Source organism: Fistularia commersonii, chromosome 26, assembly GCF_037954325.1.
Source record: "Fistularia commersonii isolate RoL2024-O1a breed Wild chromosome 26, RoL_Fcom_v1.0, whole genome shotgun sequence".
Lineage (NCBI taxonomy): Eukaryota > Metazoa > Chordata > Actinopteri > Syngnathiformes > Fistulariidae > Fistularia > Fistularia commersonii.
This window is the reverse complement of record NC_141309.1, coordinates 569,072-595,870: the sequence shown is the minus strand read 5'-3', so window position 1 is coordinate 595,870 and position 26,799 is coordinate 569,072. Positions and strand designations below refer to the sequence as shown.

Sequence of the window (26,799 nt, the reverse complement as noted above, 5' to 3'; positions counted from 1 at the left end):
TTTTTCCAATGCTTGATTTTTATTCATTTATTTTTCCTAGCAGTGAATGCTAACCGCCGGAGACAAACCCATTCTGGTTGGGCGGGGGACAGGAAGTGAACGGAAACACCAACACGTAAGATCTGCGGCGTGGAGCCCCTCCCCACCCCACCCCCGCCCCTTTGAAAGAGTGCGACGAATAAATACAAACACAAACGAAGAAAAACAAACACGCGACGACTTCACGGTACAAGGGAGGCGTCCGCTTCCTCCGGGACGACCTTTCACCCCTGCTACTGCGACCACGCCGGACGGGGGAAACACGTTGAGACGATCACCGGAGGGACGTGCACGACATGCGGCCTCGCGTCGCGTGCATGCTGGACGGCGAGCTCCACCCAACCAACAACACGGGAAATGACATTTTCTGATGCTACATTGTCTTTTTTTTTCAAGGACACGTTGAATATAAACAGATTTCTTGCAACACAGAAGCTGAAAATCAACATTCACACGGCAGCGGTTCGGCAGGTGCAGAAGAAACAGAAGGAGAAGGTGGAGAGGAAGGAGAGGAGAAGGTCTTGCTGTCCCTCAGGAGCAGCTTGCAGCTACATCTTCCAGACCCGACGGCTCCAGAGCAGAAGCTGCCGGTCTGCTGAAGATCATCGGGGTTCAAACTGAGGTTATAGCAGGGGTTGGACACTAGAGGGCGCTGTTCTCCTGTGGTCAACACCATCTTCCAGCGCCGGATCTTCTCCGGGGCAAAAACTTGGGTTTATCATTCCACTTCATTCTTCTGGAGAACTTCACCCTACGCCATCGGGTTTCATGCCTCAGGAGGTGCAGAAGAAGAGGGTTCTCCTCAGAGGGCTCCAAAAAGACCGTTCTCTCGGTGCGTTCGGGCGTCTCCTTCCAGACGACGGCCCTCTGTGGAGGCATGCGAAGCTGGGGGGGTTCATGCAGGCGTTGGAGGTCCACGAGCGGCAGAACACGGACCAAAGCAAACGAGGACGCCGGCTCACAAGTCCATCGCTTCCTGTTGATGCTACATCTCCTCCGAACTCCTCCGACATCCGGGCTCCTGCTCCTCAGCTCCGGCCGACGTCCCTCTGGGTTCATCACTTCTCCGAGTCGCTCGCTAAACATCCGGCTTCCCTTTTCAATGATTGGATTGGCTGATTGAGATCACACGGGGCGGGGGGGCGTCCGGCTTCGACGGCTCTCATTGGCCACAGACGGCCGGTCCGTCAGGCGGGAAGCCTGGGCTCGATCTTCAGCGACAGGTCGTACAGCGTGTCTTCGTCCATGATCAGAGTCTTGTCCAGGAGATACTGAGTCACCTGGGTGGAGAAAGGAGGTCGTTATTAGCTTCCAAACGGAGGTGGAGAGGGTGGAGAAGAGGAGCAGGCTGGTGGGAACGGATGGAGGGACGAAAGGAAAGGAAAGGAGATGGAGATGTGGAGGTTCCTCTTGGGAGGATCAAGAAGGAGGCCATCAGACGGACGGCACGTGGTAGATGATCTGCAGTTAAAGTCATAATGAGGTGGGTCGGACATGGACAGGGAGGGGGAAGGTCGAGGTAGAAGGATGCTGAGGTTGAAGCTGCCAGGCAGGAGGTCTGGAGGAAGACCTGCAAGAAGCTTTATGGATGGAGGGGAAGAGGGAGAGGGTTGGATGGAGGCAGAAGATCTGCAGAGGGTTGGATGGAGGCAGAAGATCTGCCGAGGTTCGGATGGAGGCAGAAGATCTGCAGAGGGTTGGATGGAGGCAGAAGATCTGCCGAGGGTTGGATGGAGGCAGAAGATCTGCAGAGGGTTGGATGGAGGCAGAAGATCTGCCGAGGGTTGGATGGAGGCAGAAGTCTGCCGAGGGTTGGATGGAGGCAGAAGATCTGCAGAGGGTTGGATGGAGGCAGAAGATCTGCCGAGGTTTGGATGGAGGCAGAAGATCTGCCGAGGTTTGGATGGAGGCAGAAGATCTGCCGAGGTTTGGATGGAGGCAGAAGATCTGCAGAGGGTTGGATGGAGGCAGAAGATCTGCCGAAGGTTGGATGGAGGCAGAAGATCTGCAGAGGGTTGGATGGAGGCAGAAGATCTGCAGAGGGTTGGATGGAGGCAGAAGATCTGCCGAGGTTTGGATGGAGGCAGAAGATCTGCCGAGGGTTGGATGGAGGCAGAAGATCTGCCGAGGGTTGGATGGAGGTAGAAGATCTGCCGACGGTTGGATGGAGGTAGAAGATCTGCCGACGGTTGGATGGAGGTAGAAGATCTGCCGAGGGCTGATTGGAAGCAGGGTGTCCTACCTTGGCCTGATGTTCTATCCTGTAGGGCGTCTGCTGGAACTGGCGGATCTCTCGGATGATGTGGGAAATCTGTGGAAAGCGAAGCGTCAGAGCAGCGGGTCAGGATGTTCCTGCGGGCACCTCGTGGTTTCCATCTGCTCACCATCCTCATTTTGGAGAAGTTGACGAGACCCTCCTCGGTGAAGTTGGGCGTCCCCTCCTCGATGAAGGCCAGGTCCGTCAGGTACATCCCCAGGTAGGGCACGCATGGCGGGTTGCAGCTGCGGAGAGAGAAGAACCGGCCGTTTGTCCCGTCCACGGCGAAACCTCGCAGAGAAGAAGAACATCAGGCCGCGCTCACTTCTTCAGGGTCTCCCTCAGGTTCTTGAACCTCCCCTCTGAGGACACGGTCTTCTGCAGCTTGTCCATCAGGGCTTTGGTCTGGACACACGGACGGATTTAAGGCCTCGCGGCAAACGGGCGGCGAGCGAGAGATGAAGATGAACCTCGGGTCTCCAGGGTCAGATGGACCGCTGAGATGGTCCTTCTGGTCCACCGGACCTTCTCGGAGAGCGACGGACGGACGTTCTACCTGCTTGCTGACTTTGGCCCAGGTCTTCTTCAGCCTGTAGATGGCGCTGCGGTTGAGCGCGGACGTGATCTCCAGCACCCCGTTGTAGTTGTTGAGGCAGCGGCAGATGTCGGCCACCGCCACCCACTTCTCGATGGAGCTGGCCCTGGAGCCCACGTCGGTGTGGGTCATGATCTGCGAGGCCACCAGGTTGCTCATCTTGGAAGTTCACAGGAGCAGAGAAGATGCTTGAGAAGAAAGCTCGCACACTGACGGCTCTCGCCCAGATCTCAAGATCTTACGTCGTTGAAGTGCTGGCTCGTCTTCATGATGAAGGGCGTCCGCTCCGTCTTGTCCACCTTCATCCAGCCCTGGCCCAGGAACTCTCTGGGTCACACACACACACACACACACACACACACACACACACACACACACACACACACTTCATGAGATGAAGATGGAACTGTTTCATGTCATTCTGCTGCTTGACCACCTTCCAGATGATGAAGACAACCGGCCTTCAGGAAACACCGGATGAACATGTGACATATGAAAGGCGGCTGATTGGCTGAGGGTTGGATGCATCTCTACACCGTCCGGTCCTGATGTCATGTCTACGTTCCTTGGGTCCCTTCATTGTTCCCCGCACCGAGCTGGTGAGATGTTTGGCGGTCCGACCCGAGAAGGACTCACTCGTAAGGAATGCTCCTGAAGACGATGTGGTCCAGAAGAGTGATCTGCTCGGCCAGCTCCATGGCGGACAGGGACTCGAAGCACTCCGCCTTGGGACAGTCCGCCTGGAGACCACCAGGAGGACACAAGGAGAAGAACAATCAGGAGGTTCTGCTGTCTCAAAGGGTGGATGTGACACATACGGGACTGTCTCAGAAAATTAGAACATTGTGATAAAGTTCTTCTGTAATGCAATTTAAAAAACAAAAATGACTTTTCCATGATATTCTAATATTTTGAGATACGATTTTTGAGTTTTCTGAAGATATAATCCATAATCAGCAATATTAAAATAATAAAAGGCTTGCAATATTTCGGTGGATTTGTAAGGAATCCAGAAGGTCTGACATTTTTGTTTTTGGAATTCCATTACAGAAGATAAAGAACTTTATCACAATATTCTAATTTTCTGAGACTGTTCAGTCTCCATCAGCTGGAACTCCTGAGGAGGAACACCAGAGAAGATCTGCAGCAACTGGCTGCAGGACCAGGAACATCTCATACACATTCATGGGTTCAGTATTCACCTATGATGTATGTGTGTGTGTGTGTGTGTGTGTGTGTGTGTGTGTGTGTGTGTGTGTGAGTGTAGTGTTACACAACACAACTATTGTTCACAAGGAATAAATATGAAGTCAAGATGTTTGATGGTCACCATCTGTAAGATGTCCTCAATCCTCAGCTGGGCGTCGTCCTGCTCGTCTTGAGACAGGGCACTACGGAGGAGGAGGGGAGAAGGTTTGAGTGTGTGTGTGTGTGTGTGTGTGTGTGTGTGTGTGTGTGTGTGTGTGTGTGTGTGTGTGTGTGTGTGTGTGCGTCTGCTGTACCTCAAAATGTTGGCTGTAGCTTTTCTCTCCTGAGGCAGAAGGTCTGGATCTCTGAGGACCTCCTCCAGCAGGTAGATCACTGACATCTTAAGCTCGCCATACATTTCAAAATCCTTTGGTTAAACACACACACACACACACACACACACACACACACACACACACACACACACACACACACACACACCTCATTGTCTCTTCTGGAGCTTTACAAGTGATTCATTCCTTCTCCTTTCTATCCCGAACTCAACTCCAGCTCAAAGGTCAGGTCTAACAAGGCCTTTGTTCCTGGACCTTCTGAGGAGAGTGTGTGTGTGTGTGTGTGTGTGTGTGTGTGGCTTCTTTATTAATAGGTGGTGCAGGCAATTACCTCAGTGCTCAATTGATCAGAGAAACCACTGCAGAAGAAGAAGAAGCGAGTAGGCGTTTTGTGTCCACTTGGCACCACAACAATATTCAGTGTGTGTGTGTGTGTGTGTGTGCGTGTGTGTGTGTGTGTGTGTGTGTGTGACTGTCCAGTTGTTTACATGCTTGTGTGAGAGCAGTGGAGCGGATAGAGGAGGCTTCACACTCACACACCTGTTCTAATGAGACCGCAGAGTTTATCTGCCCTTCAGAGCATTCACACACACACACACACACACACACACACACACACACACACACACACACACAGACCTGGGAGTGTTTGGAGACCCAGTGGCGCAGCACGTTGAGGACCCTGTTGGTCGCAGCTCGGCGGATGATGAACTCCTTGTCGCAGGTCCTCTCTGAGTTGGTGAACACTGGTCCAGTCCAGGTCCAGTCCAGGTCCAGTCCAGGTCCAGTCCGGGTCCAGCAGGTCCGGCAGGTCCGGCCCAGGGAGAAGAGAGTCACATTACTTTTCTTTTTTTAACAGAAACACTTAGCATTCTTGGTTTAGTGTCGGGGTGAATGGATGGATGAGTGAGAATTTCTGGTTTTCATTGTTTTCCCAAGAACTGTTATCTAATTTTATCCCTGTTGTTGTCATTCCATTCTCATCGGGTTTGCTTTGATCCTTGTTGTTGTTCTGTTATCTGTTCCTTTCCTTATTACTGTCTTTGTCCCTTGAATTGTCTTCTATTCATATTTATTGATATTGTTATTGTTGCGCTGCTGTGACAAGCAAACTTCCACTATGATGATCAATAAAGTTATCTTATCTTCCTTAGATTGACTTGTGCTTCGTTCAGAGTGCTACAGTACCTGCGCGGCCTTGTTTACTTAACCCTGGTATTATTTGCGCTGGACATTTTCAAAAAGACTTCTGTTCCTACAGGTTTGAGGTGAAGGTCAGATCAGCTGTGAGCAGAATGTGGACGGAGAAGGAAACTGAAGACCGTCTGTTCAGAAGCTGCTGTTTTAATATTCGGTCAATTACATTGAAAAGATAAGAGGATACATTCAGGTTGAAAAGGATTTTCCGATACAGGCGAAGTTTTATCTACTGCGCTATTTCATTCCTGAGATTTCAATTTAATTTTATAATTCATCGTTAAAGAAATGCTATACAAATAACATGTGTTTTTATTAAATCTATATAATTGACCCGTGACCTTCCCCATGACCTGTGAGCAGTGCGTGGCTGCTTCCTGCTAGCGTACCCGGCGGCGAGCCGTGCCCCGCCGCTGCCGTGGCGATGGCGAAGGCTGACGCAGGAGAGACGGCGCAGCGGGAGTTCTCCCCGGGCTGGGCTGTGCAAACACAGGGTCGCCAACGGCAACAACACGTTAGGAACCCTGGCGGGAGGAACGTGCCTGCTGACGGGAAGCTCACGCTCAACCGCAGCCGGACATCAGCGCGATCGTTACGAGCGGACGGTCGGAACCGAGCCGGGCGTGAACCATCACATCTTCATCACCATGTTCACCTTCATCACCATCTTCATCATCATAACATCTCCACCACCATCACCATCACATCTTCAGCTCTGTCACCATCACTTCACATCACATCTCCATCACCATCCTCATCCTCGCCACCATCACCATCATCTCCTTTCACCTCCATGAAGCCCATCACACACACCCCAGACCAGGGGGCGGCAACCCGTAACACCCAAAGACACATTTGGACCCGGTTTCCTCGGAAAAGAAAACACTGGGAGCCGCAATTGCTTTTTGAGGTCTAAAATAAAGGTACCACTGTATATATTGCTTTTTATTACCTTTACACTTTGTATAAACAAGTGTGTCGTGTGTTGCTTCTGAAATTCATAAAGTATTACGGAGAAAATTAAAATTTGATGAAGTCATTTTGAGCTTTGGGCTTTCAGAGCGTTTAGCGGAGCCTTGACCTGAATTTTGAAAATAAATCAGGAAAAAAAAAATCACTGTGTCAGTAAACAATAAAAAATACAAGTTTGCAAAATATCTTCATGAATATTAATTTTACCTGGTTTATGGGACTTCTGCTCCTGAACTTCTGCGCTCAGCATCTGCAAACCGGGACTTTACCGGCTGGCGGGTATACCGGCTTCCGCCGGTGTGACGTTTATTTTGAGCGGCGAAAAATGATAAATATGATTTTATTTAATATTTCAAGATCACAATAATCCTCCAACTTAGAACTAAAAGTTAAAAAAAGGAATTAACACAAATGAAATATACTTCAATTAAATATTTATGATTTATTTTCCCAAGCCGCTCGGAGCCGCGGTGTAAAGATGCCGACCCCTGGACTAGGTTGGTGTTGGAGCTTCAGTATGTTTGGGTGCTGCAGTCAGAGAAGGTCCAGAGCCTTGGTCTTACCTCCAGGCTGGCGGTACCTCAGGTGTCGAGGCGTGGACGGGGAGCGACATGGAGACGTGTCGCCGGCGTCGCTGCCTTGAGGAGACTCGGGGATGATTTTCTCCAGAGACGCCGACTCCAGAACGGCTGGACCAGAGAGCAGGAGAATGAAGATGGAGACGACAGAAGTTCTCGCGAGCATGCAGATTTCTCTGTATGTGTTTGTACAGCGAAGAAAAGCGTGAAGGCCGCGGAAGACGAAGAAGCGGCGGAGTGATTCCTCAAAGGTGGCGAGAGAAGCTTGTTGGTGCAGCTGCTAATGGCTGCTTGTCTCCTACTGAACAATTTGCAGCTGTTTATGTGTGTGTGTGTGTGTGTGTGTGTGTGTGTGTGTGTTAGCTCATGCTAATGAGGGTCTAATGGCAGCTTGTCTTCTCCTGCTGCTGCAGATGTCCAAACACAGTGGCCCCCCCACCCAGTTTGAGAGGATGCTTTGCTTCCACGGTTAGAAGATGCTGCAGGTGGATCTGGGCTCTGACTCAGGCGGCAGATAATGATGTCCGCTGGGCTCCTTGACCTCCAGCGTTCACCAGGTGACCCCCAAACTCCTTCTCGCTCCAAATGCCATCCCCTTCCTGGGAGGCGACCCTGCAGGCCACCGCTTGTGCGGTCCGACCCGTATGGAGATGAAGGACTCGAGGAGGACCTGTGGGTTTCCACCACCTTTGGTGGGAATCTAGAAGTCGCAGCGGCAGCAGGCAGAGCAGAGGCTTCCAGGCGCTCGGGGACAGAAGCTCCAAATAACTCATTAAATCTTCTCCGCCTCAGAGCTGCTCCCTCCAGGGTCTCCTCAGCCAATCATCTCCTCTACATCCTCTTCTCCCAAACCAACAACCCAGCAACAAGCGTGACCATTAAATCAGGTTGAAGAGCACATCCAACCCCCAGGGATCTCACAGGGACCGTCCTTCTTCTTCTCCTTTGGGCTGCTCCTTTCAGGGGTGGCCACAGCTGATCACCTCCCTCAATCTAACCTCCTGTCCTCCTGCCTCCATCCATGAACCTCCTCTCTGGTCTTCCTCCAGACCCCTGCCTGACAGCTCCAAGCTTCAGATCCTTCTTCCCAGATCTTCACCACCGTGTCCGAACCATTCCAGTCTGATCTCCAGATCATCCAACATGTGCTATCTGCCTGATGGACTCCTTCCTCATCTTCTCCACCCTCCCCACATCTCCGCCTCTGCTGCCTCCATCTCTGCCTCCTGTCTTCTCCTCAGTGTCATCACAGCTGATCTCACCTCCATCTTCTTTTATCACCCCTGACACTGTTCTCCACCCGTTCCATCCTCCACCTCTTCACCGGCGTCTCCATTGCTCTGGAGGGTTGACCCTCTGGTTGGTTGACCCTTGGTCTTCATCTCCACCTCCTGCAGCATCTTGCTGTTTCTAGCTGAGGCTAACCATCATCCCTCTCCTTTCCAGAGCATACCTCCACGGACTCCCTGCTTTCACTATAGATCACAATGTCATCTGCAAACATCATGGTCCATGAAGATTCCTGTCTGGTGTGTCAGCCTGTCCACCCCCCTGCAAACAGAGAGGGTCCGGTAGCTGGTCCCTGATGCCCTTCCACCTCCACCTTGTACCTCATGAGATGTCACAGTGAGCATACAAGTGTAAACCACCAAGTATCTGAGTACAAGTGTAGCGCTCACCTCTGCGGATGCTCCGTCGCAGTTTCCCGCAGAACGGGTCGATCTTTGGGATCTCCTCGCCATCCGCAGGTGGACCGGGACTCTGGTCCGGGGACGAGGGGGAGGAAGGAGCCTGGTCTTGCGGTAGCTTGGAGTTGTTGGGCGGAGGCGAGTTGGAGGGCGGCGGGGAGGGGGTGGGCGTCGGGGTCTGAGGGGTTTGGGCCGAGGTGGGACTACCGGCGGCAGGCTGGGAGGAGAAGGGGTTCGCGGCGGTATTGGAGAGAGGGCTGGTGAGGTCCAGGCCCCCGACCCTGGCGCCGACGGGGGAGTGGAGGGAAAGCTTTCGCGTTCGGACCGGCGAGGACGTGCGGGAGGAGATGGACAGAGGAGGCGGGGAGGAGAACTTGCGGCAGAGGCGAGGAGACTTGTCATTTATGTGCTCAGAGCTTCTGTTGTTCTGGTTAGTCGCAAAGAACAGTTCCAAGGACCTGGAAAAGAAGACGGACGCGTCTTAGCCGAGAGACACTGACCGAGCGGCGGCCTCTCGACTCCCTGAGCTTTGACCTTCAGCAGGCGTCCACCACCGGACGGTGATTATTCAACAGCTCTCCAATGTCTCAGAGGCGTTTCAAGCTGTTCTACCACAGTGTGTCCAAGTGTCCTGGAAGGAGAGGACCTTCTGCTCCCGAGCGCAGACGCTCATGGAAAACGGGCGTTATGAATGGAAGCGCTTCTGGACTGAAGCCGTGTTTACGTTGGGGCGTTTGTAGGACCTCCAACATATGTGCGCTGCGTGGGAGTGAAAGTCCACCGCGTTCCAGGAACGAATTCTAAACGTTGTCGCTACATCAAGAGGAAGTGGTGTTTAACACCTTTTCAAGTCGGCCCTGCCAGAACATCTGCCTGACTCTCTAAATGACATGATAAGAAAAATAATTAACGACGACATCAAGGTTGGAGGAAGTCACCGGCTTGTTATTCATCGGAAGGGGAGAAGAAAAGAAGAAGCAGGAGGAAGGAGAGGCAGGCAGATGGTCATTCAAGCACTAAAGAAGGTTCAGGCACAAGAGGTTCCTCAAAGGGAGGAATTCTAATGGGAAGGAACCAGAAAGGACCAGATCGACACCAGAGTGGGAAAGAACATGCTAAAAGATAGCGGCGACATCCCTTTTTCGTCTAACATCAGCCGACGACCTTCGTGTCGAGAAGGAAGACGTCAAATAAAATTCATGCTTCAGGTATGAAGACGTGAAGAAGGAAGGAACACCATAAAAACAGGAGAAGGAGAGCGTCGGGGGGCGATAAGAGAGAAGAGGTGGTTACTTGGACTGATCCACAGCTATCTTCTTCATCTTCAGGCCGTAGTCAGGACAGATGGATGAAATGGACAGACGGTCTAAAGAGTGGTACTGTGCCCTGCAGACGGAGGAACATGGAGGAACATGGAGGAACATGGAGGAACATGGAGGAACATGGAGGAACATGGGGGGACAGAGGGACGCATGACAAGGAGAAAACAAATAGTTAAATGGAGGGCCGGAGTTTGGCCGAGCCCGTGGCGTGGAGGCTTCCGGGGTTGAAGATGGTTTGACAGAGGATGAGGAGTGGACCTCCTGGAACAGAAGAGGTGCGCTTCACGACCAGACACCGAGAAGAGACCTCACCGCCTGGCCAAGGCTGTGAAGAAACCATCGGAGAAGGAGGCCCAGCCTGAGGGCTCCTTCACGCTCAGCTGACCTGGTAGAACAGCTCGGTCTTGCTCAAAAGCCCACTTGCTTCCTTCTGAACACCGTGGTTGTTCAGCAACGCATCCACTGAAGGGCAGCGCAGAGTTTGGAGTTCCTGTTTTGGACAATAACAAAGATGGCTACGCTTCCTGAAGCTCCAGAGAGCATCGAGGAGCTTTAACGTCTCCTGGGCCGCTGGTGCCGATGGACTAGATAGCAGGTGTGCAGCCCCTGGTGCCGCTGATCACCGGGTTCACCTGGCCTGTGAACGAGCGCTCTACGAGTCTCCTGGACTCGTCGACCGAAAGCCGTTCCTCCGGTCACCTCAGACGCCGGCACAGTGGAGGTTCTGCCGTTCATCTCATCATTCGTATAATCAATTTCAAAGGAGATTCCGGCTAATAGAACAGTCCAAAGCGCTTGATCTTTGCTAATCGGACAACCCGTATGCACACACACCCACACACATACTCAAGAAAGACACATCTCCACCTTCAGCTACCATTCATCTCCACCTTCAGCTACCATTTATCTCCACCTTCAGCTACCATTCATCTCCACCTTCAGCTACCATTTATCTCCAAACTGTTCCTGCTTTTCGTTGTGTCTATGAGTTGGCGTTGCGTGTGTGTGATAGGTGACCTGATAGGAATAGAGGAGAAAGGCTTCTTGTAGATGTCGGCCAGCTTGTCCATGACCACCATGGCCGTGGTGAAGATCCTGTACGTGTGCAGGAAGGTGTTGAGGAAGTCTATGGAGAGGAAGCGCAGGTCGGTCAGCCTCTCCAGCAGACGCTCCACGCTGGCATAGCGGATCTGGGGGACCTTGCAGGAGTTCAGCGTCTTGCTGAAGCAAATGTCAACATCATCTTTATGGAGACGCACATCGGATCTGATGGATACACGTGTGCACACACACACACACACACACACATGCACACACACACAGACACACACACACACACACACACACAACCAAGCATGGGTGAGCAAAAATAAGTAAACAAATTGATTTCAAAAGAAATCCCTGAGGTAGATTGGACAGCAGAGGTGCACAGGTGCATGTTTGCATGTTGAAGGTCAAGCTAGGGGTTCACAGAAACCTCTAGAGATACCAAACGGGTGAGATGCTTTGATTGCACTTTGACTTTCTCCTTGAATGGCCTTGAATGGCCATCAGGAAGAAGCCTTCTTCCTGATGGATCATAAAGTTCTCCATCATCATCATCATCATCTCTGTCCCCATGATTATGCAGGCAGAGGCAGACTGAGGTCCACCAATCATCTCTTTTTCCAGCAATGTGCTCGAGTTCTTCCCGGGGGCTCCAAGGCATCTCCAGGTCAGATGGGCTATAAAATACCCCCAGTATGTTTGGGGTCAGGTGGACTTTCCCAGACTATCAATTCCAGGAGATGCCCGGGAGGTCCCTGGCTGGTGAACCTGCCCTCCATCCCGCACCAGCCGGAGACTGAGCCCCAATGAGACCAAGGGCACTGGCTTCCGGTGCCCTTGGTCTCGTGACGTCAATCGTCAAGATGTTTCCGAATCCATCGCCGAGAACCTCTTGGCCTCGGAGCCCCAAGCGGGCGCTGAAGCCCCCGGCGACACGGTACGGTCCAACCTCGAGGACCGTTACGTAGCGAGACCTTTATCAGTTCCATACCACGTACATTCAGTTTCAATAAGACTGCACACATCAGTGATGGCCACTAGGGGTTTCAGTGAGTCCCTGAAGAACCGTGAGCTTCACCAAGGAGAAGGTGACTGTCACATCCTCAGCCCAAAGAAACAAAGAAGAAAAAATAATGGAAACATGACCTGACTATCACCTGCAAATCAATGAAACTTAAAAAGGCCGACACTGTGATACCTCTAAGAGTCATGTGTCACCACACAGGCATGAAGAGATGGCTGCTCCTCTTCACACACACACACACACACACGCACGCACACACACGCACACACACACACACACACTTACTTGATCATGTGAGGCACGGTGACTTTGGAGTTCTCCTCGAACACACTCGTCATCAGGCCGTTGCAGCGTATGTTATCGATGCACTGTGGAGGCAGTCAGAGGAGTGATGAGAGGCGGGTCGGACGGATCTTCTCCCAGCGGCGCCGGGTCGGGTCGGAACCGCCGGAACCGAAGCTCCTCGCGGCTCTCGCTCGCAGAGGCGTCGGTTTCCCCCCGAGGAGCTGCGGCCGCCTCAGTGTTTGCCGATCGCTAAGCCTCCTGAAAGCCTGGCGGAGGCTCCCGTCCCCCGAGAGAGCGACTCGGCGCCTCACCTGGCTGATGTCGCTGGTCCAGGCGGCCTTCTCCTGCCGAGAAGGTGCGAGAAGCACCACGGTGAAGGACGGCGAGTCCGAGGGCTCCACCACCAGCTTGAAGTCCAGCTGACCGAACACCTGACCTCCGGCTTTTGCTGGACAAGGAGCGGGAAATGATGCTTTTATTTACTCGTTCGACGCCACGGAAGGACTCGCTATTCCGGCTCCGTGAAGCTCCGGGGGCGAAGGTGTTTACATCCAGAGCCTCGGATCATTAACTTCACCCGACAAATCTCAGACACACAATCACCGGTGGACCCGGAATGTCAAAAGATGAGACGGTGACATTTAAAGGGGGTGAGCGTCTGATATTTAGATAGGAGTTATTTCTCTTCACTTACCGCCTCGGCCCTAATTAACCCCCGCCGGGGGCAGAGCCATTAACCGGCCAATCAGAGGTGCCTGCGTGCCGAACGACTTACATTCCTCATCGCCGGCATCTGGTTCTTCTATGAGGGTGCAGTCGATGAGGGACAACACGCCTCCTTGCTGCCGGAGATAAAAAAACCCGGCTCGAGACAATATCGGCATCCGGGGGGAAAGTTTGGACGGATTGAAGACGGACCTTGAGAAGGTGCAGCTTCCCGCCGGAGCTGCGGGTGCAGACCAGGAAGTGCTTGGTGAAGAGGAAACACTGCCGCTCGCCTTCCTTCTTCAGCGACAGGGAGCCCAGACGGACCTTGCTCAGCTTCCCGCGCTCCACCGACGGCAGCTGGATCAGAGAGCCTGCAGGGCGGAGAAGGTGCAGGTTTACCAGTTTGCGATTCTGCCGGGATCTTGTCGACCTTCAGACTGCAAAGGTGGAGAGAACATGTGAAAACACATCTCTTTGACACACTCTCAGTGCACGAGTACCAGAGCTTTTGTCTAACATGGCCAGTGCTTGTCAGGGTTATGGTGCCACCTGGACTCCAATCAGAAGGGGCAGAAGGTAGAAGCGTGGAACTGGGCTCGGAGAAGATATAGAGCTGGGTGTCATAAGATGAGATGAGATAAGAACAACTTTATTCATCCCGAAGGAAATTGTTGTGCCAGAGTTTCAAGCAAAAACATAACAGTAATAGATAATAGCAGGAAGGAGGGAGAATAAGAACGTCTTAAGAAGGTCTCAAGTACAAAGATTGAAGATTCCCTTCGGCTGAGGGAAGAGGAATTAAAAAGTCTGATAGCCTCAGGTAGGAAAGACCTCCTGTGGCGTTCAGTGGAGCTCCTTGGTGGTATCAGTCTACGACTGAAAGAGCTCTGACAGGACGTCAGTGTCCATGCAGGGGGTGATGGACGTTGTCCATGATGCTGAGGAGCTTCTCTGACACCTGCACCACAGACTCCAGCTCCCCTCCCAGGACAGATCCAGCTCTCCCGATGAGCTTGTTGAATCTGTTGGCGTCAGCTGTCTTGATCCTGCTGCCCAGCACACAACAGCGTAGAAGATGACGCTGGACACCACCGAGTGGTAAAAACATCTGCAGCATGGTCCTGCAGACCTTGAAAGATCTGAGGCTCCCGAGGAAGAACAGGCTTCATCTGCGTCATCGTGAAATATGTTATGTTTACCGAATGTGCAGCTAAGAGGGAGCGTGGAGATGATAAATAGAAGAGGCTCCAGAGCAGAGCCCTGAGGAACACCAGCACGATGGGGAGGAGCTGGAAGAGTTGGACTCCTGTTAGATGAACCCGGTGGAACATTCAGCAGATGATGCCCTGCAGCGACTGAACTCCGGGTACCACCTGCGTGCCGTGCTTTGTGCAGGAGGTCCTCTGACGGTGACTCACCCTGTCTGATGAAGGTCTGGCTGGTGTCCAGCAGGATGTCACAGCCCTCCACTATCATCCTCTCGATGGCCAGGTTCTTCCGGATGTTCTCGGTGTCGCTCACCTCGTCGTGCATCACCCTGCGGAAACACACCCGCATCTCAGCGTTCAGCACCGGTCGCGGGGACTCGTCTTGTTTTCCGGGCCCTCACCTGGACAGCTCTTCCAACTTGGACTTTGCAAATTCCAGACTCTTGCGCTCCACGTGCTCATGAGGCGTGTGCGCCAGCAGCTCGTGCAGGGTGATGATGTAACGGGGGATCTTGCGGGAGAAACGGCGAGACGTCAGAAGAAGGAACGAACCCGCGGGTCGGTCCCGCCGCCGTTCGGTGACGTGTCGGTACCTGGAACATGGGGTACGTGAGGAAGGTCTCCAGCATCCTTCCCTCGCAGGCGGCGTTGGACTCGTACTGTTTGAGCAGCTTGTCGAAGTCCCTGTTCTGCTTGCAGTTGGCCAGAACCTGCAGGCTGTACTGGTGGTTTCGCACAAACTCCTGGTAGATGTTGAGCATGGGCAGCAGGATGTCGAACAGGTCGGCTGGGGGACAACAAGACGCGCATCGACACGTCAGCAGATTTAATCGATGGAGCCGACATTTACCTTCTTCTTCTCCTTTGGGTTGTTGCCTTCAAGGGCCACCGAGGCATTTTCTTCCTCCATCTAACTCCTTCCTCTCCTTCACGCCATCTGACCTCCTGTCCTCGTCCCCAGACCTAGACCTCCAGCCTCAGCATCTGTCTACCCGGATCTCCACCATCCCTGCTCTGTCCATGGCCAAACCATCTCAGTGTGGCTTTATCTCCAGAACATCTACCATGTGCTGTCTCTCTGATGGACTCCTTCCTGATCCTCTCCATCCTTCCCAGTCCCAGGGAGAACCTCCACATCTCCAGCTCTGCCTCCTGTCTTCTCCTCGGTGTCTTCATATCAGACAGCATGGCTGCTCTCACCATCATCTCCCCTGTTCTATCTACCGCAAGCCAACTCCAGCGGTGTGATGTCCTTCAGTGAAGAAGAAGACCTTCCTCTCCGTGTCTGCAAGGCTCACGTTTACAGTCGAATAAAAGCCGATAGGATTTCCCGCCCGCTGCACCCCATCATTCCATCTTTGCTGAGGAGACGAAACCCCAGGAGACCAGCCATCTTCTCAAAGATCATCATCTGCCATCGGAGCACCAGCCCAGGGACTCCGAGGCTCCGAGGTAGGTTCTGATACCCCCTATCTTCTAAGCACCTCCAGAAGAAACAGGATGCAGAAGAACCTCGACCTACCGGTGCTTCCACCAGGGAGTTATCAGAGATCCGTAGACATTAAGTAGAGCAAAGTGTGCACGTTACATTTAGCATAGCATTGTAGCATTAAGGGTGTGGCCGGTAAGCTAAGTTGAACCTCCATCACCGTCTCCTCTGCCGCCCGCTTCTTCATCCCTTCTTCGAGGTAAACACACTTAATAAAACCACCTTCTGTCTTTACATTCTCTGATTATGTATCATTATTTTTAAGACATTATTTGTTATTTGTTGGAACGGATTCCCGGCGTTCCCTTTCTTTTTAACGGGGAAATGTCATTGATGAGTCCACTCATAAGTCCAAGTTCCTCTGGCCTCCAGCAGGAGGCGGGGCTTGGCTGCGGGGTGGTCGCCAGCAGGGGGTCAAAGGTCATCTGTTGCCGTGGTGATGCTTATCTGCGACCGGGCCTTGTGTGTTAGGAGGTGAAACAAAAACTGGCCACCCTTCTGGTCTGAGGGGCTTTTGTCTGCCAGCACAATGAGGGTGTGTGTTGCAGACCGAGATAGGGAAGGTGTGTGTGTGTGTGTGTGTGTGTGTGTGTGTGTGTGCGTGCGTGTGTGTGTGTGTGTGTGTGTCAGCGGCAGCTTACCCAGCACCAGGGTCGGCCAGTTGGCGATTCTCGCCTTCAGGCCTTGGTGGAAAATCTCGTGCAGAAACATGATGGTCTCGCTGGAAGCAGAGTGTGATCACGGCGTCACAACATCTCGTCTCCAGAACAAAACTTCCATGACGTCTCTGGAAGCCGTGGAGTTCCAGGAGAAGCTCAGATCCCAGGACCAAAGCACAGACGCACCTGTTGAGGAAGATGCTGCTGACGTCGTCGTGGCTGATGGGGGGCTTCTTGGAGCTGGCGGCCATCCGGAGAGGTCTGAGGAAACAGTTGACCAGGATGTAGAGCTGGTGGACATACCTGCCAGGAGGAACGCAGAAGACCAGTCAGAACCACAACAAGTGTTCCACAGGAGATCTGCAAAGCGTCATCTGGTCGGCATTGACAAAGTTCATCGCGAGCCTACACGAGGTCTCCTGGATTCGAGGTCTATCGCCCGATGATGGAAGGTCCCGGTTCGATTGCGACCCGTTGGGAAGAAGAAGCGGGTTCTCTCATTCACGGTGAGATGCTGAGATGGGATTCTTTCTAGAACCTTCTCAGCCGGCTAGCACTCATCGATCCGGTAGCAGGACTCAAAACGTAACGGAGGTCGGTGCCTTCCAATCGCGAGACCGATGCGTGTTGAAATGCCTCCAGAGTGCGACACCAGACACGGCTTCTCACCGCCGGGACCTTCAGAAACACGTACTCTGTCTCCGCCTCCACCATGTTGAAGACGATCTGGTTCCTCTTCCTCATGCTCTCGGCGTGAGGAGAGCAGATGTAGTCCTGGACGATGATCTTCCACTTCCTGCGACAAAGCCAACCGCGCATGAAGCTCTGGACCTGAAGCATCAATGACAGGCCCACTTAGAACATACATACATACATATGAAGGACATGCATCTCATCTGATATGTGGAACACATCTATGGACCTTCTTGATCTTCTTGATGTCTGGGTCCTCGGTTTCATGGTAGACGTGGTACGGACGCATCCGCTCCTTGGTTTTGTTCAGAGCTACAATCTTTGGAAGAAGCAGAGACACGGTCGATTCACAGGTTTGAAAGGAGACGGAGGGACGAATGTGATGTGGAGAAGGTCAGCGGTGGAGCAGAACGGATGTTGATGTCACAGGACCTACTGGGTGTGGTCAGGAGGCCAGCGGGACGGGCTGGAGATGGAGGCCGGTCCCCTCCTGTCCTCACCCCTCATGCCGGCGAGTGCCTCTATCAGCATTAGCCTTTAGCCGCGGGGCCGGCGGCGGCGCTAGCAGCCTCGGGCGCCCAGAGCCAGACGGCGGCGCGGAGCTGTTATTAAAGTGTGGGGTCAAATCGAATTTCCCTCCGTGGATCTAATAAGGGGTAATAGTGTTTGCATTCAAGCAGCGGTGAGTCCTGCAGACGCCGGACCAGCGTCTGCAACATGATCTCCTGCAGGGACGGCAGCTCCTCAGAAGCACTTCAACGGTTCCCCATCGGTTTCAGCTTCCATTCTTCTTCACGCAAACGGGGATGCGGGTGGCCGGGCGCCGTCCGACCACCGGCAGATGTTCCTCCTGACATCCGTCTCGCGCACCGCAGGGGTTTTCCTCACGCCCGCCCACGCACCAGGACAGATGTCGCCCTGCGGCCGCAGAGACGTGTTCGCACAACGGACCAGACTTGGAAGTGACGGCCGTCGAATCGGACGTCTCCTCCCTGGAGGGTCTCGGGGTTCGGATCTCCTCGGCCATGACAGCGAGGTCAGTGTAGCGGTTTCTCCAGCAGCTAACACGCTAGCAGAGGAAGGACGGTGGACACCGCCATCTCCTCCATCTTCATACGGATAAACATATTCATTCATTCTTTCACTATCTATGGCTCTTCCTGCTCTGAAGGTTGGGACCTGGCCCGGCTTCCATGGGCTGAGATGCTTCCTCCACCCTGGATCCCTCATGGAGAGACACCCAACTCTTCACCCTCTCACTCAGGTCCAGACGCCCTCCCTGGGTCGGCGTGGACGTCCAGAATGTCTGACCTACCTCCGCTTTCAGCCTCTCGATTTCCGTGTCCTGGTCCTCCAGCTGGGTGCGCAGCTGGTTAGCCGCCACCTTCTCCGTCTCCACGATCTGGACCAGGTGGATGTACTTCTGCATGAGCACCTCCCGCTCGATGATGATGTCCGAGTAGCTGGGAGGGCGGCGGGTTCGGAGGGATTCGTGAAACGAAGGGGAAAAAACGCACAGTCTCACCGGAAAGGGTTGAAGTCCAGAAGTGGCGACTGAAACATGACACGCTCCAGATCTATAGCAATAACAGCCGCTCATAACGTATTGATCTGCAGCCGCGGCGGATATATCGATACGCGCCATCGTTATGCCTGTCAGATTCCACCGGCCGTGACGGTACCTGGCCTGCTGGATGGCCTCCACCCACTCGTCGCACTCGCTCTCCTCCTCGGTCCGAAGCTCCAGGGGCTTCTGTCCATCGTGGCCGAACACAATCAGGAAGTAATGCTGAGGAAACACAACAATGAGATATATATACATATATATATATATATATATATACAGTATCTACGTATACAGTGTGTACACTGTCTATATATACAGTATCTACGTATACAGTGTGTACACTGTCTATATATACAGTATCTACATATACAGTGTGTACACTGTATATATATACAGTATCTACGTATACAGTGTGTACACTGTCTATATATACAGTATCTACGTATACAGTGTGTACACTGTCTATATATACAGTATGTATGTATACAGTCTGGACCGTGTACACGTATGCAGCATGTATAGTGTATATTTACAGTATTTATATATACAGTGCAGTTTCTATATATAAAATGAATACTGTCTTATGTACATCATGTATACATATGGTATATACAGTGTATATATGTATATATTAAGTATATATAGTATGTATTGTGTATGTATACACACAGTGTGTACTGTGTATATGTATATATATATACGTTATGAATACACACAGTGTGTAGAAGGTATGTATCCACAGAAAGTATATACCGTATCTCATCCAGCAGGGATCTGATGCTGAGCAGCTGATGATCAGGTACAAGTGTTATTATGTCAAGACCTACGTGTGTGTGTGTGTGTGTGTGTGTGTGTGTGTGTGTGTGTGTGTGTGTGTGTGTTCTTCCACCACCAGCCTATAATCATCACCATCATTATCCCTCCCTCCATCTCCTGTCCTTTTCCTCCCCCCTTATTGTTTTGATGAAGCTCCTCCATTGAAACACAAACACGTGTGCAGATGAACACGCACAATGGAGTGCAGACACACACACACACACACACACACACACACACAGCAGACAGTGTGTGAAGCGATAGAAGCTCTCATTGAGCCGGTGTTGTCCCGGGGCGCCGGGAGCAGAAGAGCTGCTATTCTTGCCGCTCTGCCTGGACTTTCTCTCCCGTCTCTGCTCTTCATCCAAGCGGCTCCCTCCTCTTCTCTTTGCACTTCACCCGACGTCCAGCACCGTCCTCCTCCTCCACCTCCTCCTCCACCTCCTCCTCCACCTCCTCCTCTACCTCCTCCTCCACCTCCTCTTCGTCCTCCTCCTCCTCCTCCCTTCATCCTCCCCTGCCTTTGTGTCCCCCTCACTGAGGGCTCAGTGAACCAGAGCAGAGTCTCAGGCTTTCTCCCCCGCAGAAGGTCTGGACGGAGGCCGGGGTCGTCGGGGGTCAGTGGGACGAACCCCCCCCCCCCCCCGCCGCCCCTCCCCCGCCCCGCTCCACGCTTCCGCCGAGAGTCGGTGCTCGGACGCTTTGACAGGAATAAAAAGGAGAGGCGGCGAGGGGGGGGGGGGTTACATAATGTTTCCTATCTGCATCCATATTTCTAAATTGTGTCATCAACTAACAAGATAGCATTTCCATGGCAACGCCACATCCGACTGTTCTGCTTTGCGGCGTAAAGCGTGCGCGGGAGGGGGTTGGCGTGGAAGGCGCTCGGACACGGACGGCTACTTTTTCACATTGCCGACGTGCGCGTGGGATCGATGCGACCGAGCGGTGCGTCGGGCCTCAGACGCCCATCGGTTGTCACGGCGCTCGGTGGAGCCGCAACCATCACGCATCTGATATGGAAAATCAGATGAAGGCAAGGATCTTTATCGATCACTGCGGCGGCGAGGCCGGTCGCACGGGAGGACGGATGGCGGCTTCACAGAGGGACGCCGTCCTTTCTGAGGAACATCTGGCGTGGGGGGGCAGAGGGCCGGAACGGCCGTCCTTGGCCAGAAAGAGGGGTCGCAGGAGATCCTGGAGAACCCTGAGGAACCCCGTGCAGACACATAAGAACATGGAGACCCAAAACAGGAATCCAACCAGGAACCCTCCTGCTGTGAGGAGGAGGTTCTAATCGACCCACCTTCTCCCTGGTCCCTCCAAATCACCGGCAAAACCAACCGTATCTTAAACTTTCTAAGCTGGTAGGTATGTGTGTGTCTGGTCCATCCGTGGAGGATGGAGGACTCTGCTGCCCTCCAGCAACCGTTAAAAATTGAACGCTATTCCATCCCATGAAGCAGATCTCCACGGTTCTCATGGTCAGCGGGACTGAGCAGGGTTCCGATTGGACCTGATCTTCAGAGAAGGCTGTGGACACCTCCTCTGTCTGTCACATCCATCTTAGATGATCACAGCTATAGTGCGCCACTCTGACCGACTTTCAGTGCCACACACACACACACACACACACACACACACACACACACACTCCTCCCCACCACGCAGTGACCCAGGACTCTCTCTGCAGATCATCTCAGCCTGAAGCCCTCAGGGCTTCCACTGCACCGTGAGACATTTCATTTGGACAAATAAGGATACCGAGGAGGTGCAGAAAGAGACCGAGGCTCCTCTTTCACGTCTTGGTGTCACCGACGACCATCTCCACTCTCACCTGATTAGATCTCCTTCAGACGGAGGACTGACTATCTCCTCAGCCTTTCATAACAACTCGCCGCTCACTCAGGAGACCCAGGGAGGGAGTTGGACCCAGAGCAGGGTTAGAACCTCCTCCACTGCGAGGAGGTCCCTGGTTGGATTCCCACCGGGGACCTTCCTGCGTGGAGTCTCCGTGCTCTGCAAACACAAACAGGTTCAACGGAGAGCCTCCTTGTCCAGAGGAGTGAATGAGGAGGTGGTTGGACGTCTGATCAGAGCAGCTCGATCCAAACTCACATTGAAACACATTCATTAGCGCCGGACGCAGCCGCTATCACAGGTCGTTAGCGCAGTTAGCATGTTTTCAGCCGTCTGTTGGTCAGAAGGTGCAGAGCGGCCATCGTTCTGAAGAAGGAGCAGCAGCCGGATGCCTGATAACAAGAGCAAGGCTTCTGAAAAGCGACGGCGCCCAGCACAGCGCTGGCGTTTTCTGTCCCATTATGTGGCAACACGACGCCCCGGCAGGAGTTAATCACACCGCACCTTGTTAAGGCTGCACAATCTTCTGGATGATTGCGGCAGGAATCGAGTTGCTAAGATTTACCGTGCGGCATTTTCACCCGCCAACTAGCTTCAGATCACATGGATCGTGCACATCGTTAACCATCAAACCATTGGGTCGGAGCTGCTCTGAGGTGAGTGAGTTCAAGTGACATCAAACTACAAGTTAGCCACCAAAGCTAACACCGATGTTGATCCTGGGATAGATCACCCCGCAAGCTAATGTTTGTGTAGAACCGGGAAAAAACCTACCCAACATGTGATTTTAGAAGCGGTTGAACAAAGAATGGAGAAGTCATTTGCACAACGGAGGTGAGCTGAGCGGGAGAACTGTCGCCATGGCGTCGGGAAAAATAACAAAAGACCATTTGTGCAAATATAATTCAATTTAACGTGAAGGAGCGACGGATGAGTCTTCAACATGGGAGGGTTTGGTTTCAGCGATTGGACGAGATGTTCTCCGGTTTCCTTCGACCAGGAAGGAGCTAAACTGTGTATGTGACGCGGACATGGCGGTTTGTCTGCAGGTCAGCCGTGAATGAGGGTCTGGACGGCGTCGGATCTGCACCTCCATTCAGCGTCTGGAGTGAATGGATGAGTCAGTTGTGTTGTAGCAGCTGCCGGTTGAGGACATTTAATGCAACATTAGCAAAAACGCCACGTGCGAGCATTTTTACGTTTCTGTTACTCTCAGCATAAACACATCACCGCCCCCTCCTCCGGGGCTTGGATTGTTGCCTGGCAACCTCACAGCGACAACAGGTTCTTCTGTTCCCGGCCGTGGAAACATCTCACACATTCATATCCAGCCACATCGGAGTGATAAAAATAAAAGCTAGGGCCGTTAGCTTAGCGTAGCATAGCGGTACATGAGAACACAGGTTGCGTGACCGCTTGCGATTCTATTATTCCAGTCTGGACGTACAAACATGTTTTCGGAGGTAGTTTTAGGGTTCTGGGCAGGGCGTCTACGGACGGGTCAATCCAGGGCGGCGCTGCATCGCTAATCCTCCGCTTTCCATCGCATTTATCTTTTGCGATAAAGACACAAAACCGTCATCTGATAGTGGAATCCAGCGAATGTCGCCTAAACGCCGCCTCCCTCGCCCTCAAACGCAATTCCACGTTCACGTGTTCTTCTCCATCGCAAACATCCGCTCCTCAAATCGGCCCTCATTTATCGACTCCACTTTCTGCCCAAAACCTGCTCTCTGGATTGAAGCCTGTCGCTCACAAGAGGAGCTTCACCACATCACACACACTCCTCACACACACACACACACACACACACACACACACACCTCAGCACGTTGATAACCGCCAAACCCGTCTCAGAACCCCTGATCGGGGATTACTTGTCTGGTTATCTGGTAATTAAAGTGGCTGCTCCCCTCCTCCACAGTCAACAATGCACTTTCACCTCCATGCAGAAACACACACACACACACACACACACACACACACACACACACACACACACACACACACACACACACACACACACACACAAAGATTATAATTTATATGATCCTCTAAGCTTTGTTTTTTTCCCCGCTCAGAGGTACTGTAGGGAAACCATCTGCCTGTATCTGTGCGTGTTTTGTGTGTGTGTGTGTGTGTGTGTGTGTGTGTGTGTGTGTGTGTGTGTGTGTGTGTGGTGGTCAGGGGGTTCAACACACAATAAATCTGCTTTAGGTCTTTTCCACATAACTGGTGAACTCCAGCAGACAGGAGAGCGCTGAAGCCCTCACTTAGGAAGCGGTCGTTGGAGTCGAAGCTGCACAGCGGAGGCATCTTCTCCCTCCACCCACCCATGGAAGACCAACATCAGACCCATCATGCTTCTGCTCTGGAGGCACCTTCTGTCTTCTGCTCGGACATCCTTCCTCTTTTCAAGGATCCCGGCTTAAGTCACTTGTTTCTGACTGGTCGGATGAAACGACAGCACTTCTCGTTGCAGAGGTGCAGAGAAGCAGAGATGGAGATGCAGAGAGGTGGAGATGGAGAGAGATGGATGAGAAGATGTAGAGATGCGGAGGTGTAGATGGAAAGATGGAGTTACACAGATCCAGAGATGTGGAGATGCAGAGATGTAGATCTAAACATGCAAAGGTGCAGATGCACAGATGTACAGGTGCAGATGTGAAGAAGAAGAGGTGCAGATGCCCCTGGGACTGATGAAGGAGATGGAGGAGTGGGGTGGAATCAGAGTCTGGAGGCTCTTTGCCCCCCCCTTTGCCCCCCCCACTGCCCCCCTACTGCCCCCCCACTGCCCCCCCCCAGTCTGTGGCCCCCAGTGAACCCTGGTTCTATGGGATCAATAAACTACGGGCTTGGTGGGGGGGGCACTTTGACAATTATACACCACTAATAGCACTGGCCTTTTACACACACACACACACACACGCACACACACACACACACACACACACACAACACACAGTCATCTCCGATACAATCCACTGTCGCCGTGGAAACCATCCAGACCAGAGCGAACGCTCCTCATATTATGTGAAGGGTTTGTGTCTCTGAACACACAACCTGCTGAGCGGTGTGTGTTATTTGTGTGGCTGCTCGCTGTGTGTGTGTGTGTGTGTGTGTGTGTGTGTGTGTGTGAGAGAGACATTGTGGGCTGCTGGCAGGGTCGCTACAGCTGGGAGGAGGAGCAGGAGGTGATGATGGAGAGACGCCTTCTCGACCTCTCCTCTCAGTGAGGAAGTCAAGCACCAAGCTGATGATCAGATGGTCAAGATGATGGTCAGATGGTCAGATGGTCACACACCTGCAGATGGTCAGATGGTCACACACATGCAAGACCTGCAGCTCCTGCAGCCGCATGGAGGTGCGTGTGAACTTTGCAGGTTCCACCTCCAGGGGTGGCAGTGTGTGTGTGTGTGTGTGTGTGTGCAGCAGATCCTTTATGTGCACACACACACATCTCTATCCTCACTCCTGGTGATGGCCAGGTGACCCCCCCTCCCTCCCCAGAAGGTGAGAAGGTGCTGAGACCACCTTGTTTCACCCCATGGTTCCCTCAGAGCTCCGCACCACCTTTTCTCAATGAAGGCGGTGGGGAGGCGCTGGTTGGAGGGGCGTCTCCTAGCAACAAGACCCAGCTAACCACCAGAGCAACTTCCAAGAGAACCGTCGCCTGCAGATCTCCCAGAAGACCTCCCAGAAGACCTCCCAGAAGATCATTCTGGGAAGATGCCAACCCCACCATGTAAGAAAGGATGAGAGATGTACAGAAAGGCTTCGATGCAAGTGAGAAGGTGAAGGAGCTGATGGAAGGAGGGTCACCATCCCTGGTCCTCAGAGAAGGTCCTCCGCTCCTCCGTGGAAGAGGAGCAAGGATGCTTGTCTTTTCCCTGGACTCTCTGAGCTGCTGAGCTGCAGACCTGTTGCTGGCGGACGGAGAACTTTAAGAAAAGATCTCAAAGGAGGAACGTCTCGGAGGTCGCTTTGGTGTTTTTGAGAGGATCCGGCCCCAAGAGACCAGACCAGACCAGACCAGACCAGACCAGACCAGACCAGACCGGAGAGCTTCCTAGGACTGCACTCTTCAGTCATGTGACCGTGGGTCCTCAGCCCAGCGCTGCAGTAGAACCTGACCTGAGGTCTTCAAGGCTTCAGCTGGAGCTTGAGGGACCAGCAAGAGATGTTCACTCACTCACTCACTCACTCACTCATCCATTCATAGTCTACACTATCCCTGCTGTGATTGGCTGAGAAGGTTCATCCTGGACCATGCAACCCTCCACGCGTGTGGACAATGCAGCTTCTCCATGAAGCTCCTGCGGGAGGAACCTGGAGAACCCAACCCCCCCAACGAAGTCCTCACCTGCTTCTCCAGCGGCTCCTTTCCCGCCGCGGACGCCTTGGGCGCGGGGGCGCGCTCGCAGGTGCAGCCCTCGAGCAGGTAGATGCCCGCGGGACGCGCGCTTTGCTCGCTCTCGAAGTAGAAGAGCACGTTCTGGTGGAGCGCGAAGAACTTCTCGCTCCAGCGGCTGTTCTCCGCCGCCCTCTTGCTGAGCGCGCCGCGCTTCGTGCCCTCTTTGCGCGCCACCGCCGACAGGAACAGCGCGTGGCCCTCGTTGTAGCGCACGCTCTTCTGCATCGCGCACGGAGATCCAGAAGAGGATGAAGACGAAGGAGAAGAAGGAGAAGGTGGAGAAGGTGGAGAAGGTCTAGCGGCGGTCCATGTTCGCCGGAGGGCGCAGCGGCGGCGGCGACGCGCCCAAAAGTTGCCGCGCGTCCGCGTTCACGGCCGGAGGGTCCGAGCCACGCCGGAAACACTGGAACAACACTGACACGCGTGACCGGGACCGAGTGGAAGTAACGGAGGGGGAGGAGGAAGAAGAAGAAGAGGAGGAGGAGGAGGAGGAGGAGGAGGAGGAGGCGTGTCGGAGGCGTGGGAGGAGGAGGAGGATCTCGAGTGGACGCACGCGCTGACGGCTAACTCTCTCTCTCTCTCTCGCGCTCTCGCTCACGCACGCGTACGCACACGCGCCCTCTTGGGTCTCCTGGATTTTGCGCAGAAGTTGCGTGCGCGACGAGACGTAGTTTTCCTTCTCCGTCCCTGAAAAGTGCGCGTCCGTGGGTCTTGCGACGGCGTGGACGCGCACTGATGACACGGACACGTGCGGGTGAAAGAGTGAATGCTTGTTTACAAAGTGTGGATGAAAGAGTGACCGGGTTGGGCTCCTGTGTGTGTGTGTGTGTGTGTGTGTGT

General features: G+C 53.2%; 1 protein-coding gene across 5 annotated transcripts; it reads right to left on the bottom strand.

Moving 5' to 3' along the window:
* Positions 1–26,381, bottom strand: rasgrf2b (Ras protein-specific guanine nucleotide-releasing factor 2b). 5 transcript variants are annotated; one of them, XM_086173318.1, is made up of 29 exons: positions 25,909–26,381; positions 18,985–19,091; positions 18,618–18,765; positions 17,532–17,621; positions 17,304–17,440; positions 16,796–16,912; positions 16,592–16,671; positions 15,055–15,248; positions 14,863–14,972; positions 14,672–14,790; positions 13,464–13,624; positions 13,321–13,387; positions 12,857–12,993; positions 12,546–12,628; positions 11,207–11,455; positions 10,161–10,253; positions 8,859–9,325; positions 7,165–7,290; positions 6,019–6,108; positions 5,072–5,178; positions 4,394–4,506; positions 4,222–4,282; positions 3,528–3,631; positions 3,134–3,218; positions 2,853–3,050; positions 2,622–2,701; positions 2,424–2,541; positions 2,282–2,350; positions 1–1,319 (listed from the first exon to the last, which is right to left on the bottom strand). In XM_086173318.1, exons 1-29 carry the CDS (start codon positions 26,182–26,184, stop codon positions 1,227–1,229), a joined length of 3,879 nt encoding a protein of 1,292 aa, XP_086029444.1. In that variant the 5' UTR covers positions 26,185–26,381; the 3' UTR covers positions 1–1,226. The 5 variants fall into 5 exon arrangements, with proteins under 5 accessions (XP_086029444.1, XP_086029440.1, XP_086029441.1 ...); XM_086173314.1 differs by lacking the exon at positions 10,161–10,253; XM_086173315.1 differs by lacking the exon at positions 10,161–10,253 and having other exon boundaries at positions 11,207–11,410.
* Between the last annotated feature and the right edge of the window lie 418 nt (positions 26,382–26,799).